We start from the raw sequence: 21194 nt of genomic DNA, 5'->3' as shown, positions 1-21194 counted from the left end.
GTTGCTCCGGATAGACGAGATCAGGCTCCAGTTGCAATTTCTCGATGTCAATCACCTTTTCTGGAACACGGAGGTACTTACGGAGCTGGGAGACATGGAAAATATTATGAACCGCGGATAATTGAGCAGAAAGTTCCAGGCGATACGCTACCGGCCCACATTGCTCAATGATAAGAAAAGGCCCAACGTAGCGAGTGCAAGTTTTTCTTTTACGCCGAATCGCTGAACCCCTTTCATTGGAGAGACCCGTAAGTAAACATGATCTCCCACTTGAAACAGGATAGATCAACATTTTTTATCCGCATAACTCTTTTGTCAGGATTTCGCAATCTTTAAATTTTCCTGAATAACTCGAACTTGTTCTTCAGCCTCACAGACAATATCGGGTCCGAAAAAGTTCCTTTCCCCAGCTTCTGACCAGTTCACTGGAGTTCTACACCTTCGTCCATACAATGCCTCAAATGGAGCCATTCTGATGCTCTCCTGATAGCTATTGTTATAAGCGAACTTGGCTAAAGGTAGGCATTCATCCCATTTCTGACTGTAGGTGAGCGCACACGCTCTGAGCATATCCTCCAGAATCTGATTGATTCTCTCTGTCTGGCCATCTGTCTGAGGATGATAGGCTGAACTGCGGATCAATTGTGTACCAAGAGCGGCATGAAAATGTTCCCAAAACCGGGCTATGAATTGAGTTCCCCGGTCCGAAATGATTGTCTTTGGAATTCCATGGAGACTCACAATACGGTCCATATACAATTGTGCATATTGTTTTGCCATTTGTGTTGTCTTTACTGGCAGAAAATGAGCCGGCTTGGTAAGGCGATCCACAATAACCCATATGGAATCATATCCCTTGGAAGTTTTGGGTAAGCCGACAATGAAATCCATACTGATGTCTTCCCACTTCCAAGATGGAATACTTAAGGGCTGTAAAGGGCCGGCTGATCTCAAATGGCTCGCTTTAACCCTCTGACAAGTGTCACATTCTGACACATATCTGGCAATTTCCCGCTTCATCCTCGTCCACCAAAATTGCTATTTCAGATCTTGATACATTTTGTTGCTGCCCGGATGAATAGAATATCGGGAAAGATGAGCCTCATCAAGGATTTGTTTCCGAAGCTCAAATTTTTTAGGCACTACTAACCGATCTTGAAACCAAAGAACCCCCTCACTATCTCGATGGAAGCACTGCACCTGAGGATCATTCTCACTGAGCCATTGCCTGATCTTATCCATGCCCGCATCATTTTTCTGAGCCTCCACAATTTGATCTCTGAGTGTAGGTGTGAGGGTAAGATTAGTAAGTGTGCCTTCAGATACAATAGCCAGATTTAATTTTTCCATTTCTTGGCACAAGGTTTCATGCACCAGTGAAGCTGAGGTGCAACTGCAACTTGCCTTGCAACTCAGTGCATCCGCAACGACATTCGCCTTACCCGGGTGATAATGAATCTCCAAATCATAATCCTTTATCAACTCTAACCACCGCCTCTGGCGCAAATTGAGCTCACTCTGGGTAAAAATATACTTAAGACTCTTGTGGTCCGAGTATATGTGAACAGGATTGCCCAGAAGATAATGGCGCTAGATCTTCAATGCATGTACTACTGCTGCCAGCTCCAGATCATGAGTGACATAATTCTCCTCATGTCGTCTGAGGGCTCTGGAGGCATAAGCAATCACTCGCTGGTCCTGCATAAGGACGCAGTCTAGGCCCGTACCTGATGCATTACAACAAGTATTAATGGCCGAATAATATCCGGCAAAGACAAACAGGGATGAGAACGTAGCCGAGACCTGTACCTGATGCATCACAATACACATCAAAAGGCCGGGTAATATCTGGCTGAGCGAGGACAAGGGCAGACGTCAGAAGTCTTCTCAGAGTCTGAAAAGCCTGCTCACATTTGTTGTCCCAATTAAATCTCACCCCTTTCTTGAGTAGTTCAGTCATAGGTCTACCAATTTTTGAGAAGTCCGGAACAAACCGCCGGTAATACCCTGCTAGCCCAAGGAAACTACGGATCTCTGAAACAGACTCTGGAATCTTCCAATTCAATACATCTTGAAATTTGCTGGGGTCAACAGAAATCCCCTTGTCTGAGATGATGTGGCCCAAGAACTGGACTTCCTTGAGCCAGAACTCACATTTACTGAATTTGGCGTACAGCTTGTGCTCCCGCAGGCGCTGAAGCACAATGCGGAGATGCTCTGCATGTTCTTCTTCATTCTTGGAAAATATCAGGATGTCGTCAATGAAAATCACGATGAACTTATCTAGCTCGGGCATGAACACCGAGTTCATGAGATACATGAAATGAGCAGGGGCATTCGTTAGCCCGAAAGACATGACCAGATATTCAAAAAGTCTGTATCTGGTGGAAAAAGCCATCTTGGGAATATCCTCAGCTCTAATCTTTATCTGATAATAGTCAGAGCGGAGATCAATCTTGAAAAATACTTTGGCCCTGAATAGCTGATCAAACAGAATATCAATCTGGGGAAGGGGATATTTATTTTTGATTGTGACGGCATTCAGAAGTCTATAGTCCACACACAACCTGAGGCTTTCATCTTTCTTTTTCACAAAGAGTGCAGGACAGCCCCAAGGTGACGTGCTAGGACGGATATAGCCCTTATCCAGCAATTCCTGCAATTGTTTCTTTAACTCCGCCAGCTCATTGGGTGGCATCCGGTAAGGCCTCCTAGAAATCGGTGTCGTACCCGATTGCAATTCAATGGTAAACTCCACGTCACGATCAGGCGGCATTCTAGGCAAATCATCCGGAAAGACGTCCGGATATTCACACACCACTGGTATATCTGCTAGCTTCTTATCCTCAACCTGATTCACCGTAGGTGTCAAAGACATATGGTCTTTCAAATGTAAAGTCATACACCCATGAATGGAAGATTTGATGTGCACCGATTGTGAAGTCGTGTCCATACTAACTCCCTGACCCTCCATCCAGTTCATGCCCAATAACAAATCAATCCCTTGGGTCGGTAACATTATCAGGGCCGTAGGAAAAAAATTTCCTTGCAACTGTAGGGGTACTTGCTTGACAAATTGATTGGTGATTAACTTTCCCCCAGGTGAGTGAATATGGTACGGCTTGGGCATACTCTCTATCTTCAGCCCCAATCTAATAGCACACTCCTTGCTAATAAAAGTATGAGACGCTCCAGAATCAAACAGGATATTCATTTACTAAAAACGTACCCGCCATCACTGGAGCTCCCTCTGGAATACCCTCGAGGGTGGTGTAGTGCACTTGCCCTGGCTTGAAGTGGGCCACACTCTGCTTCTGACCCTGCTGGCTCGATTGCTGACCTTGCTTGGGTGGCATTGGACAGTTCCGGGCAAAGTGACCCGACTGCCCACAGTTGTAACACGGAAACAGATTGGGGCGCACCCCCAGCTGCTGCACCCAGACCTTCTGCTCATTCTGCTGAGGAGCAGGAGGCCTGACTGTCCCCTGTGGCTGAGTGTACTGAGGGGGCCTGTATACCCACTGCTGCGGCGGCTGATGCTGAAAGGGGGCTCGCTGTGGGCCCGACTGCACCAGACGGAACCTCTGAGGGGTACAGCTAGAAGATGCCGTTGCCGACGCCTTTCTCTTCTTTTCTGCCTTGTGAGCTAGGTGGGCGTCCTCCTGTATGATAGCCCCATTGACCAGCTCACTGAAACTGTCAAACTTGACCATTGCCAAGCGATCCTAGAGCTTACTACTGAGCCCCTGCCTGAAGCAAGCCTGCTTCTTCTCATCGGTGTCTACATGGTACCCCGCATACTGTGCCAGTGTGTTGAAGGCCTGGGAATACTGTAGCACACTGTTATTGCCCTGCTTCAGGGCTAAGAACTCTGTGAGCTTCCTTCGGATCACACCGGCGGGAATATGGTGCGCTCTGAAAGCCTCCTTGAACTGAGCCCAAGTGAACCGGGTGTCCGCGGGGGAACATTGCCACATGATTCTCCCACCATGTGCGCGCGGGACCCCTCAGCTGCTGGGCTGCCAATCCTGCTTTATCCCCATCATTGTATGGGTGCAGTGTAAACTTGGACTCGATGGTCCGAAGCCAACTGTCCGCCTCTAGTGGTTCATCCGCCTTATGGAAGAGCGGTGGCTGAGTGGCCAAAAACTCCAGATATCCAGGAGCAGGTGGCTGGTGGTGATGTTCAGGCCGCGGCGCTCTGCCCTGCGCCACAAGCTCACGGAGGAGTGCCGTCTGCTCATCGCGCCCAGTGAGCATGGCCGCAATGGCCTGGGCCAACTCAGGAGGGTTTCGTGGTTCTCCCATTCTGCATTCAACCGTGATTGGGTTAGTTACATTTTTCTGATTACTTAAGAAAAATCTTGACTGCAACTAACACCTGAATCATGGAAGAAATCACAGAGAATCAATTATTTGAACACGACTTAGAGGCCTCTGTCTGCACTCAACCGGTCAGACCGGTCTGTATGGCTCTGCATGGGCTTGACGTAGATCAACCAGTCAGACCGGTGGCCAAGGCCGGTCAGACCGGTCCCCAGCAGAAACAAACGTATAAGTCCTAATTGTGCACCAACCCCCATAATTCAAAACATATACTGCAATTTGGAAATCACGATGCCATGACGCATGATATAATACATGAACTCCCATGCCAAACTTTCACATGCAACCAAAAATATAAATGCCATGATGCCTGATGCATGAGCGTCCTACGTTAACCTCTCGACCAAAACTGAAACCCTACCTACGACTCTAGCACTTAATATATATATCTAGGGCTTACTTCGCATAATTCTCACCCATACTACTTAACTAATTCTCACCCTAAGTCAGAATTTCATTTTTAGTTTGTAATATTCAAAAATTAATCATGCTCGTACCATCCCCAGTGCGTTTTGGCTCTGATACCAGCTGTGACAGAACCGCCAAATTAAAACTCTAATTAAGTGTAATGGCCGTCATTTGAACACATCGGGCGCATTAGCTTAACGGCTTAATTTGGCGATCCTTTCTCAACCCACGGCCCGATCGAAACATCACCGGTAGTCTCACGCGAAGGTGGGCGCAAATGGTACAAGCACGACATATTACTTGAAAATATAAACTCAATGGAAACGAAACAATAAGTTTTTACAAGCCGAGATCAAATACATAAGTAATTTACAAGACTAACTTTACAGTAGATACGACTGAAGTTCGAATATACAAGATCCTACAACTACTCTAGCTTTCACCAGTTCTGATCTATCAAGACCGGTCAGACCGGTTCTCCCAACCGGTCCCACGTCTGCGCAAACAGAAAGGCTGCACACTCAGCCCCAAGTGTACAACTCGACAAGCCCTAGCCTAAGGGTCTCTCTCCACCACTTCCCACCCCTCTGCATCTCTGCGGATGAATTTAACGCAGCAGGGGCAGAAATCGACGTCCGGGTGTCCTGAAATAATAATTGTGGCAACAAACCCTGAGTATACTAATACTCAGCAAGGCTTACCCGACCAGTGGGTATAACTTAGCCCACATACCTAGACATGCACGGCATTTGGCTGGTGGTTATTTTTGCAGAAAGCGACTAAAGTAATTCCTTACTTTCATTATTTTAGCTCCAGGTTCTATATAAATTAACTCTCATTTATTATTTGCATAGACTCGCTATAGCAATCATGGTGAGGCAAGCAAAAATAATTCAATGTGCTCTATATTTTATATACTATACATAATTCACATTCTAACATTTTGCTACGATGCAGCAAAGAGATCAAGGCCCTCATGACCGCGAGACACGGCGAATCGATCCGATTTAACCTTTCAAGATGGACCTAACCAACACGGCACGCATTTGCCCCGTCGGACTATACATGCCAACCATTCCCCTCCCTGCCTCGAACTACAGAACCGCCCCACCTGCATATAGTCAGTCGAGCCCTACGAGAGACCACCAAAAGTAAACATATACATCCCGATTCTCCGCGGCCACTCGACTCGCCCTAAGGGGTGGGTAGAAGTTCTGTACTTTCGAAACAAAGCAGTACTCGGCTTACCGGTTTCGACTACCTCCTACTCCCGGCATGCGGTTAGTACAATTCAATCCCCGATCAGCACTGCCGACAACGACCGGTCCTTAATCGACTCAGACGGGGCTAAGGCACCCAGGAACCCTGTCCTGCGGCCATACCTATACATCATCCCCACCCGGTCTCACATCTCCATATCCATTTCAATACTCAAGTACTGTAATAATAGTAGACATAACCTATGTCTCGCGAGTAACTAGAAATTACTCGACTTCTATATACCCTATATCTCGCAAGTGATAAGAAGTCACTCGACTTCTACCGAGAACACTTAAGCATAGCATTACTATCGTCCTATCATACTAGTATAAACTCAAGGAAACCTAGAGATCATGCAACTAGGGTTTCAACCAGTTTCTATACGTAATGCTTAAGTAATAGATACATACATAGATGTCATAATTTAAAATTAATAGGTTGTGCTCCGGGGCTTGCCTTGAGTCTGCTACTCAGCACTAGGGTTAGTCGGGCCTTGGGCCGGCTCCTCGCGAACCTCCTGCTGCGGGGCTTGCCCCTGGGGCTCTTGTGGCTCCGCAACCACCTCGTACACGACCTCCTCTGCCGCGGTTGCTACATGTATGCATATGCATATGATATGAGAATGCATGCGTGATTCATAAAAATTACCACTAACAATTAACCAAACAAATTTCCAACTAAGCACACCAACAAACCCTAATTTACCCCTCTCAGCCACTGCTATACCGGTCAGACCGGTCCACCCGACCGGTCAGACCGGTCCCTCTGACCAGTCAGACCCAGACCAGAACCTAGAATCCTTGGCGCGGCGAAAATCGCCCACCAGCTCCAAATACCTTCTAGGATCTAGTTCAGGGGTTTATGTGGATGCTTTTGACCAGAGGAAACTACCTAAAACCTTCTAGAACAAGAGATCGATCCAACCCTAACCTATTTACCTTGAATGGCTCCTCCCCCACGAAGAACTTGCAATCCCGCGTCACCCCATGGAGGAGAACATGGGGAAGTTGACCCTCCACCGATTTGCAGCTTTCTCCGCCCTTGGAATCTAATGGAGAGGAGGGATTTGGAGGTGAGGGTTTGAGGGAAGAAGGAGCTCGGGAGAGAGACGGGTTGGGCGCTGGGGAGGATGAATGAGTTGTTGGGAAAGAGAGGAGAGTGATTTAAATGTTGTGGGGCCCAAAATCGCCAACTCGGTTTAGACCGGTCGCCCATACCAGTCAGACCGGTCGGGGCCAGACTGACAAAGAGATTGCTAACTTATGGTTTCCTATTTATGTCCGAAACTAATGACCTTAATTAGCTTAACTGCATTGAATTAATAGCTGAGTGTTACAGTTACTGTGTTGGAAAAAAACTTTATTTTCTTTCTTTCTATACATTTCATTTGATTTAAATAGAATCAACAGTAAATCCTTGGGGCGCTAATCCTTGTCATATGAGATGCCATCTTCACACCTAGGTCATTTATTGATGATTGCCTCATTGGGCGCAACACAATTGATGTGTCATAACACCACGTTACAATTTCTACTATTTGTGTTTTATGATGTATAACAAGTGAATATTTCCACTTGTTCTTGGCGTTTTTATAATATATATGTCCATAACAACCTGATCAAAGTTTCATGAGACACAGCGAGGGTTACATGTGGTGCGGGATGCTTTAGGGTCCATCTTTGATGAACTAGCTAGTTTGTGAATTCATTAGCACCTAGCTTGTATATCTTTGACAAGGATGAAAGAAAATAGCTTTCGTTTTGTTCTTATTAATTTGGAGCTTTCTGAAAGAGGATCATATTGTATATCCACGTCTTTCACAATTGTTTCTGATCTGCATATGTAGGTAGCTTAATACTAGAGCAATATCTAAAAGAATTATTATATCAGATAAACTTGTTCTCGTTAGATCAATAATTCATCTATCTGGCAAAATTAAGAGCAGTCCAATCCCTTAAAAAAATTCACCCTACTTTTGTGCCTCCTAGGTCAACCTGCAAATGGTTTGGGCCAGAGTGGTTTTAATGGATTGGATTTGCTCTGGGCTTGGTTTGGTTGGTTGTAAATGGGCTTCTCATATTAATTGGTTTGGTTTGAGTTGGATGCTGAAATGAATAATTTGGTCTGATTTGGATTGGGCCTCAACAATTTGATTCTAAATGGGTCGAGCCCATGAATTGAGAATGGTTACACGGCCAGACAAAAACCGAACCCTATCCCTATCCCTGCGAGGCTGCGACCTGCGACCCCCAGACGGTACGTGACGAGGGTCACCCACCCTCGCCGCCACGACGCCAGGCGATCGAGGATCCTCGCCGGCGCCACGTCTCCACCGGCCACCGTCGTCGTCGCCAAGCCTCGCCGGCCCACCACCTCCACGCCTGCGATCTCCGCTGGTTGCCGGCCTCTCCCCCGCCGCCGCCGGCGCGTCGCGACTCTGGGGGCACCGGACCCGCCTCCACCCCCTAGATCGGGCGCCTCCTCCGCCAGCCGCTGGTCTCACACCCCGCCTCTCCCCGCTGGGGCCGGGCGAGCTCGCCATGGAGCGGAGAGGACGCGCGACGGCAGGGGAGTCCTGCTCTTCCTCCTCGCCGAGCCCCCTTGCGGATCCATCTGTGCTGATTTCTACTGCTGGTGAGAAAACCCATAAACTATGCATATGATGCAATCAAATATTTCTATTCTAATGCCTTGTCAATGTCACCTCGTGCAATCAGTAATATAAGCCATGCAATTGTAACCATGACAATGTTCTGCATCATGTTCCTTGGTTTCTTGTTTCCTCAGACACGTCAAGAATTTATGATGCTAACCTTGATTTGATCCACCTGTGGTTGCAATAATATTCTCAGATATGAATTTGTCTGATTTTTACTCAGTTTTTGTGAACTAATTTCCACTCACATAATAGCACCAACCTGGATTCGTAGATCGTACAACTTTGCAGTACTATACTGAGTTTTCTGTACTGCAGGGGCACATAACAAGCTTACTTATAGGAAGTGTTTTAGCAAGAAAATATTTTTAATCCTATCATGGTGTGGGTTCAATGATGCTATGTTGGCAAATGAGTGATGGCAAGGATAAAACAGACAACAGGCTCTAACCCGATGGTAATCTCAGTGATCTATAATGTTTGGAAGGAGCGGAAACCAGCCGGAGAAAACTGCATATTTACCACTAGACCAATTCCTAACTGCAAACTTGCCAATAAAAGAAACTGATGTTGCAAAGATGTCATTGGAAGAACCGAGCGAAGTCGTCCCTTCCGAGTTCCGAGATGACAACTGATGTCTGACTAGTCTGAGCACTGCTTCCACTCCTTGTCGAGAACTCAAGATCTAGCATAAGGAGGCTTTGCTGACACCGTGAACCGGGATTAGTTTCTCTGAAGCCTTCGCTAACAGAACTGGGAAGACCACAATGTTTCTCTGAAGCCTGAAGATACTGAAGAGGCATAGAAGTATTTTTTTTGTTTTCGACTCGAATAGGTGCCTTTCTGCCAATTACCCGCCCAATTGGTGTAAGTGCATCTGCAATTGGGAGGAATTGACCCTATGCTGCGTGGCTCTTGAGCATGCACAAGGGCTCAAAATGGGTCCTTTGATCCATGGGGCATCTTCTCCAGAGATATAGCATATATAATGGATTTGAGTGTTGTCTGTAGGGTATCTGAGTGTGTGGCTTACTGTGTGCTGGGACTGTTGGGGAATTTGTCATTTCTTCGCTAACACTCACCAGATATTATGATTCAGCATCCAATTTTTTTCTGGCTGAAAGTAGGAAAGTAGCTATGCTCTTTTCAAAGAGATGATTTTCTTAGTATAGTTCATATGGTATGCTGATGGACCTTTTTGTGAGAGGGTATTTTTGGAGTAGTGAACACTGCATTGTCTGAATCCAAAATGTGATAATGCTATGCAGGAAGCTAAGCAAGCTGTTGAATTGATTGGAAAGTGACGAAGTATGCTGTCTGCCATCTTTATTTCTGCATCTTTCTGGTTTTATTATGTTTACTTGTTTGTAGATTTTTGTTAGATTACTAAGAAATGTAAATGGCCTCCCATGTGCAGATTCATTGTGAGCTACCTCAAAAATGTCTGCAAGCACATCCCACACAATTGATAGCTCTGGAACCGATGATGAGCATGATTCATCTCAACCACGTGTTAGGAGATCAAAGGTATGGCAATTCTTTGAGCAAGATTTGGTGATGGTAGATGACGTTTGGAAGGCAGTTTGCAAGTATTGTGGGCTGAGACTTGGGGCTCAATCGGGCACTAGTAGTCTTAGAAGTCATATTGCTACAACTTGCCCGGCTATTGGTGATGCTGATAGAAACAGTTTTTTAGACACCATAAAGAAAAAATCTTCAGATACCTTTGTGTTTGACCCCGTCTTAAGTCGTGAGCGCATGGTTTAGTTTGTCATACATGCTGAAATCGAATTCAATAAATTTGAAGACCCTTACTTTGAGCCATGGATGGAAAGTCTACAACCAACAATGAAATGTGTAGGGCGCCAAACCGTTCGTAATGATTGCCTCAAGATGTATGAGAAGATGAAGCAAGATCTTCACAATGAGTTTTCAGTCTTAGACTCTCGTGTGTGCTTCACATCCGATATGTGGACTTCCCTTCAGAACTTAGGATATATGGTCATAACTGCACATTATGTGGATGCTGATTTCAAGCTTAAGAAGAAAATCATTAGTTTGAAGGAGGTTAAGTATCCTCATACCGGCTATGCTTTAGAAGAGGCTATTGTAAGCAGCCTAACCGAGTGGGGTTTAAGGGAGAAAATACTTACTTTAACCTTAGATAATGCAGGCAACAATACCAAGGCATGTGAACTAATAGTACAGCATCACAAGCATGAGTTGTTATGTGAGGGAGCACATCTGCATGTTAGATGTTCTGCACATATTTTGAATATTCTAGTTCAAGATGGAATGGAACTTATTCATGCTGCAATAGAGAAGATTCGTGAGTTGTTGAAGAGCATAGAATCTTCACCGTCACGAATTCAGAATTTCAACTCAATTGCAACTAATAAGGGTCTTAAAGCAAAACGTGGCATTTATCTAGATATACCAAACAGATGGAATTCTACATTTAGAATGGTACGAGAAGCATTAGATTACAAGTCTGTACTTAGTACTTATGCTGAACAATATCTTGAAGTTGCACCAAATGAAGAAGAGTGGTCAAAAGCCGAAGCGATATGTGTATTTCTCAAGGCTTTTGAAGAAGCCACAAATCTTGTATCAGCTGACCGAAAACCAACTTCGCACAAATTCTTACCATTAGTGCTTTCTATTCGATATGCTTTGAATGATCCAGCATGGCAAAATAATGAAGTTTTGGTAGATTTGGCTGCTGCAATGAAGGTTAAATTTGCGAAATATTGGGAGCCTAAACCAGTGCCTAATGAGTCTAGCCTTCGGAGAAGGAAAGAGTACGATTTTAACATTGTAATTGTCATTGCCACTATCTTAGATCCAAGAAGAAAGTTTGATTATGTGGAATTCTTTTATGAGAAAGTATGCAGCAATTTCGATCAAGCTGAAAAATGTACGAAATCAGCACAAGATTGGCTGAAGAAGTACTTCAATGAGTATGAACGACTTGCAAGGAGTGATGGCTCAGTATTTGTGTCAAGTTCAAGTGGAAGCACCTGTACTGTTGGTTCACCTGTGCTTGGGAAAAGGGTACTAGAAGAAGAATTTGCTGATTTCAAATCTCGTCGTCGAGTTGTTCGTAGGCCAAAATCAGAGATTGACACATATTTGGAAGAGGATCCTGCCGAGGATAGTAAAAGATTTGATGTGTTGGGTTGGTGGAAGGCTCGTGCTGATCAGTTTCCAGTCTTATCAAAGATGGCTAGGGACTTTCTTGCTATCCCACTCAGCACTGTATCATCTGAATCGGCTTTTAGTTGTGGCAATAGGATTCTTGGGGACACAAGAGGCTCGCTAACGCCACATATGTTGGAGGCTTTAGTTAGTGCGAAAGATTGGCTCACTATAGTCCAAGATAAAGATAAGGACAAGGATGATGAAGGTACCCATTGTTTATTTTACCTTCAATGATCACCAAATTCTTATTTGAAATCTGCAGAGATGAGAAGTTGTTGTTCTTAAGGAAAGTTCCTCTTTTTTTTGGATGCAGGGATCTTAAGTGAAGTTGCTGGGGTTGGTGCAGGGCAAAATGTGCCACAGGTGGAATCAGCTGGACCGGTGGGGGCTTAACCGATGGAATTAGGTATGTTATAACTATGACTCCATTTGCATCTCCCTGGAACAGGGTATATGTTCCGTCTTTCTGTCTCTCATGGCATGGCATCTAGTAACTTGTGTTTTCTTCACTAATACTATACAGCTAGCTTGCATCCTTGACTTAATGATTTCACTTGCATTCTTACTGATTTTGTTAGAATCCACAAAGGTTATAAAGCACAAGCCATTGGTGCGTTTGCAATTGTGATCCTAGAAATATACGCTTTCATTTTTTTCCTTAACAAATTATCCTGATTCTCTGTTAATATAGGGAATTAACCAAGGGAGAGTGGAGCAAATGGAGTTTCGCCTTAAGGAAGATACTCCCGGTGGTAAACCCAAGAGGTGTACGAGGGCAGGCTCCTAACAACCCCTTCACAGTTCATCTCTTCAAAATTCAAAAGTGTTGTTGCTCCAGAAACAGACTTGACAATTAAGCTATCTTAACATTCATGTTCGTGTAGTACTTGTTAAGAAAATTCAACAGCTCTGTTGTTTTCACTTGTTCGGTTTGATGCATTCTACTATTTGGACTATGAGACATGAGTATGTATACTCAGATTACTGTAGTCAGTTTCAGAGTTGTGTTATCTGCATAAAGTCTTAATCTAAGTCATGTATTTAACTAATATAATCTGAGTAATGTGCGTATGTGGGCTACAGCCTTGTGTTATCCGCCAGTTGCATTACCTGCATGGTGGAGACACCATGGATCCACACCATGGATCCACAATGGGTTGAAACCATAATCGTGGGGTGGATTGCTATAGTGTATAGGATAATGGAATATAATCGTGAGGGTGGATTGATTTTTGTAACTGATGGATTGGATTGAGGTGGGTTTATTCTTTTACGATACTAGTATGGATCGGTGTGGATACAAATTGGATTTCGGCCCACTAGCAGGTTGACTCCTAGGTATATGCACATCAAACAAATATAGTGACACAGAGAAGTAGTTATTAATAACCTCATCAGGATCACCGCAGGTATGCGAATAATGGTGAATCCACCAGGAGAGGTAGACTTCCTTTTTCCCAAATAATAAATCAGCTACAACTAGAACTGCATGGGTTGCAGAGAGACAATGCACAGATTCCTCCAAGTTGGTGTGTGTTAAGATACCCCCTGTATCACATTCATTGAAGAAATGCATTGGCCTAGGCGATATCGATTGTGTATGGATTTGAAGCTTTCAACCCCTAGGGAGGATACCTCAAATCGTTTCAATTCATTAGTAATATAATGGTGCTACAATTTGGAATTTTATCTTTCGCCAGATGAATACAAGTATCTTTAGATATTATTATTAAAAGCCACTGATGGGTGGGATCACAAGGAACTCTTGTTCCATTCCAAAGTCATGGTTTGAAGGAGTTGATCAACTCATCATACTATTATACGATACGAACAAACAAAACCAAAGCATTCTTAAAAAACAAAAACAATTCCTGTGTCATCTAGTTTTTTCAATCAACAAAACCTTATGCTAGACAATGACCACCCTCTCCAATCAAACAAGCACCATCTATCATTTTTCTAGGCACACAATCTAAGCACAATGCAAAAAGGGAAGATATGCATAAAAGGAATAGAAAATTGTAATAATCATTTTTTAATGAAAATCACATAGTATCACTGCCATACATATGAAGTATATATGAATATTTTGTTTATGCTATTGGTCAAATATTTTAGATTTTGACTACTAAGAACTACTGTTTGAGGACACAGGTGGTAACTAAAAAGACTAGCTATAGCTTTCAAAGATCTGTACTTTGGGATTGTGATAAAGTACAACCTTGGATATTTTGAAATGGATATAAGACTTCGGTAATTTCACTGAGCAATATAATGGGGTCTAACATCATGTTCATATTTAAAATTAAAGGTGTACTTTCCTATTTGTTTGGATAGAAAAATTTCCTACTAGTGGGTGCTCTAGTTTGTGATGCCATGCTTTATATTAGTAGGTTGTTCTTTATTACTTTTGTTTGAGTTAATCACTTGACGACTTTGGTTTACTTTGTCTCCAGGTGTGCTCTTTTGGTGTTGGCTAATTGGAACGCTTCAAGAGAAGAATCTGATGATGAAGATGACTACGACCAAAAACAAAAATCTGATTCAGATTTCTTGGAAGGTACTTTTCTCAAGATAAGTTCGGATAAACAAAAGGCTAAAAGAAATAGGAAGAACAGCAAAAACAAGAAGAAAAGGAGCAAGTCCAAAAAGCAGTCCCATGCTTCAGAAATCCTGAGTGAGCTGCACACCAAACCATCTTCCACATGCGTTAATGCAGCCAGTGGTGAAGCCCCGCCATTCTCACCCAGCTATGTTGCCATTGACTTACCACTGTTGGAGAGTTCTTCATCCTCTAGTACCTCCCCGTTAACAGAACTTAACAATCCTGTGTCCAGTGCATCTTCCGGTAATGAGAAGGAACTATCTAGTAGCAATGACTTCAGAAGTTTTAGCAGCTCATCATATTACAGTGTTGCCAGTTCATCGGTGAATGACTCTTCTACTGGAAGTAACGCATCTGTGAATGACTCTTATACTGGCAGTAATGCATGGAATAACACCATGGGTGATGATGCTGGCAGCTTGTCAGATGCGAGAAGTGAGTGGTCAAGGTCTGTAACAGGATTGACAAATTCCCGAGGTTTTAATAAGTGGGGTGATGATGATGATGATGATGACAGAAACAAGCCAAATGATCATAAAAGCCTCAGTGTAACAATCAGTCCTCGTAGTTCCTCCCAAGAAGGCTCACTTTGCGGCGAAGATTCTAGCCATGGTGGTGAATTTCAGAAAGTAACCTCAAGGAAAACAGCACAGAAAATGAAAAAGATAGAACGTTCGCGGAGACCTACTACTAGTCCTACCACAGCTGCTTCTGTACCCATATCTAGTGCACTTGTCCCAAGAGCTCCAAGTCAGATTACAATAGGACATTACATAAAAGATGATTGCTTTGGCAGAAAACCAAATCATAAAAAGGGTAAATACCAGAAGGGCCCAAGTTTGGGTCGTGTGCCAAAGACTGATTTTACTGATGAAGAGAATGTTCATAGTAACAGCACAATGCTTCTTATAACAGTGCACCCAGGAAATGCTTCTTATAACAGCACAGCTTCTCATCATCATGCGTCCCGCCTAGAGGTTATCGAGGAAAGCTGTTCTTCAGGATGTCTTCCCATGCAAGGAGAGCTGAAAGCTTTGGCTCCAGTGGATGGTGCTGACGAAGACACAGATTACAGAGCAGCATTTTCTGATAAAAATTGGACCCTGAATCATCGTGTTAATTCTTCATGTGTTGATTGGGAAGAACAGAAGAAAGAAGAGAACGAACAAGCATTGAGTAGTCATGAATCTGTGTTGGATAAGACTATTAAGGCCGTTAACAATTCCTATGAAATTCAAGCTGCATCTGATATGTACATGACTTGTGGCCATCCAGTTGCTGATATTGAGACTTTTCTACAATCAGCCACTCCGATCATTGGACAGATGCCTCGCACAACGCAAGGTCACCAACCAGTTGGCAACCAACCATACCGAAACCACATGCCAAGTGATTCCTTGAGGAGCGTGTGGAAATGGTATGAAGAACCCGAGTGCTTTGGTATTGAGGTAGAGGTCCAGAGAAGCTTTGTCAGCTCTAGTACAAGAGGAACATACAGGCCAGCAAAGATATGTGCATATTTCGTACCTTACCTTTCTGCAGTTCAGTTGTTTGGACAGCCCTCTTTCAGTACTTCATCAAATCATGGAGGACTCCTCTTTGAGTACTTCGAATGGGAGAAATCTTTTTTACGGCCTCCACTCTTTACCAAGTATGTTGACCCTCTATTACTGTTTACTTTGTGTTTTCACATTTTTTATAATTTATTTTATGCATACACGGGGGGATAAGGAAAGGAACACGCCGAACACTGTCTTTGAATCTTTTCCATCCCTGTTAATTGATGTTGCGTCATTGTGACATAGGATCAAACAGCTTGTCGCTGGTGTGAACCTGCAGTCTGGTAATCCAACGTTTGGGGATCCTAAGCAACTTGAAAGTGTGAAGCTATCTGACCTTCATCCTGCTTCCTGGTATATCGTTCTTGATATTATCTATATCTGCCTAGGATTTTTCCAATTATATACATCACCATTCTGTTTCTGTTTCAGTGCTAACCGGATTGCTCCGTCTTCAGGTTCTGTGTTGCCTGGTATCCTATATCTGTCAGATACCTTCAACTACAGGGAGCAGCCAAGCTGCCTTCCTGACATACCACTCCCTGGGCAAGTTGGTCCCACAGACTTGCTCTACAGATATGGCTGATGGGCTCACTCCTATAATTTGTCGTATTGTCGGCCTGCTTAGTTACAAATGCGAGGTAGCAGTTGATCAACCAGTGTATATAGTTTTGGTTCTCCACTCGTACTGAGGTCATCACTGCGGAAACCCTTTTTCTTTTACAGGGAGAGAAGTGGTTTCAACTGGGAGAACAACCAGGGTCCAAGCCTACATCAGGAGGCTCCTTGGAAACGGATCCCGCTGAACTTCTGAATGAGAGGCTGAGGGCACTGAAGCACTGCGCATCAGCCATGTCGAAGGCGGTGGTGCCCAGGGCAACTGGGGAAGCCATGAACTATCATCCAGATTACGAGTTCTTCTGGTCGCGCGCTTTCTAACCATGCCCACGCTCTACGTATGCGGCGTTTCAGATGGACTATATATGATCCATTCAGATTAGCACCTGCATGCAGTTTGTGTCCAACAGGCTTCAGTTTCGCATTGGGACTGACGCGAGGCTTCTGCAAAACCAGTTGATGGGTTTTACTGTTTTAATATAATTTAGGGTCTGTTTAGTTCCCACCCGTAAACGCAAAAAAAACCGTAAACGCATTAAAGTGAAAAGGAATCTTGCTAATTTGAAGTACTAAATAAAGTCTATTTACAAAACTTTTTGCATGATTGGGTTGCAAATCGCGAGATGAATCTAATGAGCCTACTTAATCCATGATTTGCAACAGTGATGCTACAGTAACCAACTGCTAATTATTGATTAATCATGAATTAATTAGCATCATTAGATTCGTCTCGCGATTTACAACCCATCCATGCAAAAAGTTTTGTAAATAGACTTCATTTACTACTTCAAATTGGGAAGATTCCGACGCAAAATATTTTTGCCGCCTCACGAACTAAACACGGCCTTAGTCCGATGTTTTATTTTTCAAAACCATTGGTATCGATCATTATTGCTTGAAGAGTCGGGACGTGCACCGGTGACATGTATTGGATAATGCTTTAATTTGGTGTGTGTTTCATGTTCCGCATTATTTGGTAGTGTAGGCCATGATGCAATTTTTTAGATTTTCAATTAGAGTAGACAGAATGAGAAAGCGTTGCCAATCAGGCACGCGTTTGCTTGCTGCAGGATGGGCGTAGCAAATCCCGTCCGTGCACCAGCGCGGGTCTGTGAGCAGCCGAGCACAATCTCGGAGATGCTGTTTTCTTTTTCTTTATTGTCACGTGCAGTTCTCACAATCCAGCAATATCCTTTTTATTAAGCTACTCTCTATTCCTCTAGCTAGTCACTCGGGCGCCCCGGGTCTGACAGTTGCCCTTCATGTCACCTAAAAAATATTTTGCTCAAAAAAATTTCGTAAAAAAATTTCCAAAAGTGTCCGATTTACAATTTCCACAAAGTTATTTAATTAGTTTAAACTTAAAAGATCCTGAAATAAACTTACCTTCAGAACAGGTTTAGTAAAAAAGGGGAAAAGTTGCCTAAACAAATTTCATTAAAAATATAAATAAATGTTTTTTAAAAAAGAGTTATAATATTCCAAATAAGGTTATTTAATTACGTAAAACTTCCTAGGAATAGGAAAAAACAAAAAAGAAGTGGTTGGGCCATCAGGCTCGCCCGGGTGGTAAAGACACTTTAAGCTCCCAGCCCGCTGGCCCCGAGCCCCGGCCGCGCCGACGATCCGTCCCTCTTTCCTCCTTCCTTGCCCGCCGGCCTCCGCCACCATCGCCGTGCTCGCTCTCCTCCGCCTCCCTGTTCGCATCCCGCCCAACACGCTCTCCGGCGCCAAAGCTCCGCCCAACGCACGCTACCCCTGCCGCGCGCTCGATCTGGGGGCGGGCAGCGAAGGATCTAGGGGCGGTGACCTCGAGGGAGGGGGAGAGAGAGGCCACCGGCGACCAATTTCCTTAGACGCGTGGGTCGCCGGCGGCGGGGCAGCGGGGGCGGTGCGTGCATGCATGCTGGAAGAGGACGGGAGAGGGAAAGCTCAGGAAGCGGAGTGCAACGTGCTTCTCGTTTTCCAGTGCAACCACAAGCTTCTTCAGCTTTCTGCCGCTGGGAGAAGCGAGCCCGTTTAGGGAAGCTTGACTTTTGGAGCTTCTTAGAGAAGCAAAAGCTTCTAAAAGCTCCCCAAAACAGGGCCAAGAGAGGAGAGCATCTCTAGTACTCCGAGTAGATTATACGCTATGCTTCCACGCATGAATGCTCATAAACATTTCCACTCAAAATTTATGATGTTTTCATGATGCGCACCAACCTACCGAAACTGGACAAATAAATCGAGTAAAGAAATTAATATGAACATGTGAATAGTAATGGTATGTGAGATGATAAGAATTACAGGGCGTCCGTTTTGATTTGTTATTGATTTCACTATTTTATTATTATAGGATGCATGCGTCAAATTCAATTTGGCTTAACTACTATGGGCCTGTTTGGTGAACTAGCCAAGGGCTATTTTGAGAGCTAAAATTTAACTTAAGGAAACAGCCTTTTAATAAAATAACCCTTGAAGCTATTTGGATCAAGGGCTATTTGACCTTTAACGCACTTTTCCAATCATTTAAACCCCCTTACCTCTCCCTTGTTACGGTATCTAGGATGCTATGCTGCACCGTTGCCCTTGGTGTGGTCGCGGTGCTGTCGCCGTCCGACCGTCCCAGCGCCCACAGCATGGAGCTACTGCAGCTGTCGATCAGGTCTGGCGGCGGCGCGCGACGAGAGAGAGATGTCGGCGGCGGCGGCGAGGTTGCTCCGCCAACGAGGCCCGGGAGCAGGCGCGCCGGTAGCCGGAGCTAGCGAACGCGCGACGCATGCAACAGCAGCGGAGCTAGCGAGCGTGTGGCGCATGCAACAGCAGCGGAGGCCGAGCTGGTGAGGGAAGTGGCACCACGGGTTGGGGGAGGAGGTGGCGCGGGTGCGACGTGGCGGCCCGGAAGGGAGGCGGCGGTGTGGAAAAAGCCCAATGGCAACGTTGGTGGGAGAGGGGCGAGGCGTGGGTGGGAGAGGGGCTGTGGTGCAGGTGGGGCCGGGGGATCCAGTCCTAGGAGAGAAAAAAAAGTATATTTTCTCTAGTTAGTCCACCCGAATATTCTTAAATAGCATCTCTTGGAGGGGATACTTTTTTGGTGGACTATTTACAAATAGCCTCCTGTTTGGCTCCTCTTAGGCTATTTAGAGCTACAAGTTTTTTTTTTTTGAAATAATTTGGAGGTGCAAGTTGGATAGGGTGGAGCATCTTTCTATTCATTGACGATATTTGAATATCTGGGAACATGGCCCATTAGGATTGGTTTGGGGGGGGCATCTTTCTAATCATTGGCCATGTCTTAGCCCATTAGAATGGTGGGAAGGGAGTATCTTTTTATTCATTGACCCTGTTTGGATCTCTGGGAGTATAACCCATAAAAATCTTATCACGAACAGATCATCCATATCCTCAGGGGCAGAGCCACGTTGGCCTATGTGGGTGCAGTCGCACCTAGTCTTTATTTAATATAATCGGTAGGTGTGGGTACCTCAGGACTGGGTACCCCTCTTGCTGTGTCTAGGCAAAAGTCTCGTAGTTATCCTTAATTACGCCCAGACGGCCGAGCAGCCGGACCCCTGTGGTCCGGAGCCCTACTCTCCCGGCAAACGGCCCCAGGACCCGTTCCCCGCTTGGGAAGGGCCCAGTGACGCCACGTGTCCGGGAAGTAGGTAGTCCTCAGCCAAAACAGCTGGGGGCCCCAGACCTCCCGCGGAACCCAGGACCTCCCAGGGAGTCCCGGACCCCCGCCGGGTCCCGGACCCTCATATGCTATCCGGACCTCTCAGCAAGGAGGGAACAGACACCCCGCCTGGGGGGGTCCGGAGCCGCCACGTGTCCACAGGCGCAGGCACGCGCGCGGCTTCCTCAGGAAGACTCGCCCACCTACCGCATTCAATGCGGAGACGTTAAGTGCGCTCTGCCACAGCAGAGCCTGAGGAGACTTTTGCCAGGCTGTACTGTTGGTCGCGCGTTACCAAGGTACATAGTACAGCCGCTGGCACCACTCATGTCACGCGCGTTAGTCTGCCACGCCAGTTAGACACGACAACTCGGCGACAGAGTATCATAATGCCTACGCGGTAGACCCAACAGTCTACGCCGCAACCTACACTACCTCAACGGGCGCCTCGCCGATGGGACAGGAGAAGACCCCCCCTCGGTCAGAGAGTCTACAAGACGATGAAGTATATCCGGCAAGAGATTCTCCATCATTGTAGCTCCATTAGTGTCTATTTAGTATAGTATACATCCTTGATGGACCCACCTGTCGGGGTCCAACACCTGTGTACGCGCCCTTCTTGCTCTATAAAAGGAAGACGCCCGTTAGAGAAAGGGTCAGGTCCTGAAGAGGACTGGGAGGCAGAGGATAGACTCATCCACAGACACAAGGGCAATACTACACATAGTGGACATAGGGTATTACGCTCCGGCGGCCCGAACCACTCTAAATCCTTGAGTGTTCCTGTGTGCTTGTTTCATGAGTAGATCCGTGGCATCGCTTGCACTCCCCGAGTATCCACCCTCA

The 21194-nt window shown here is 45.2% G+C and overlaps 1 protein-coding gene across 1 annotated transcript; it reads left to right on the top strand.

Moving 5' to 3' along the window:
* The first annotated feature begins 10006 nt into the window (after positions 1-10006).
* LOC120651929 (zinc finger BED domain-containing protein RICESLEEPER 2-like) lies at positions 10007-12960 on the top strand. The gene is made up of 4 exons (XM_039929571.1): positions 10007-10018; positions 10128-12116; positions 12225-12317; positions 12603-12960. Exons 2-3 carry the CDS (start codon positions 10538-10540, stop codon positions 12302-12304), a joined length of 1659 nt encoding a protein of 552 aa, XP_039785505.1. The 5' UTR covers positions 10007-10018; positions 10128-10537; the 3' UTR covers positions 12305-12317; positions 12603-12960.
* Positions 12961-21194: the final 8234 nt, after the last annotated feature.

This window comes from Panicum virgatum, chromosome 9K (assembly GCF_016808335.1).
Source record: "Panicum virgatum strain AP13 chromosome 9K, P.virgatum_v5, whole genome shotgun sequence".
NCBI lineage: Eukaryota > Viridiplantae > Streptophyta > Magnoliopsida > Poales > Poaceae > Panicum > Panicum virgatum.
This window is presented reverse-complemented; position numbering and strand designations above follow the sequence as displayed.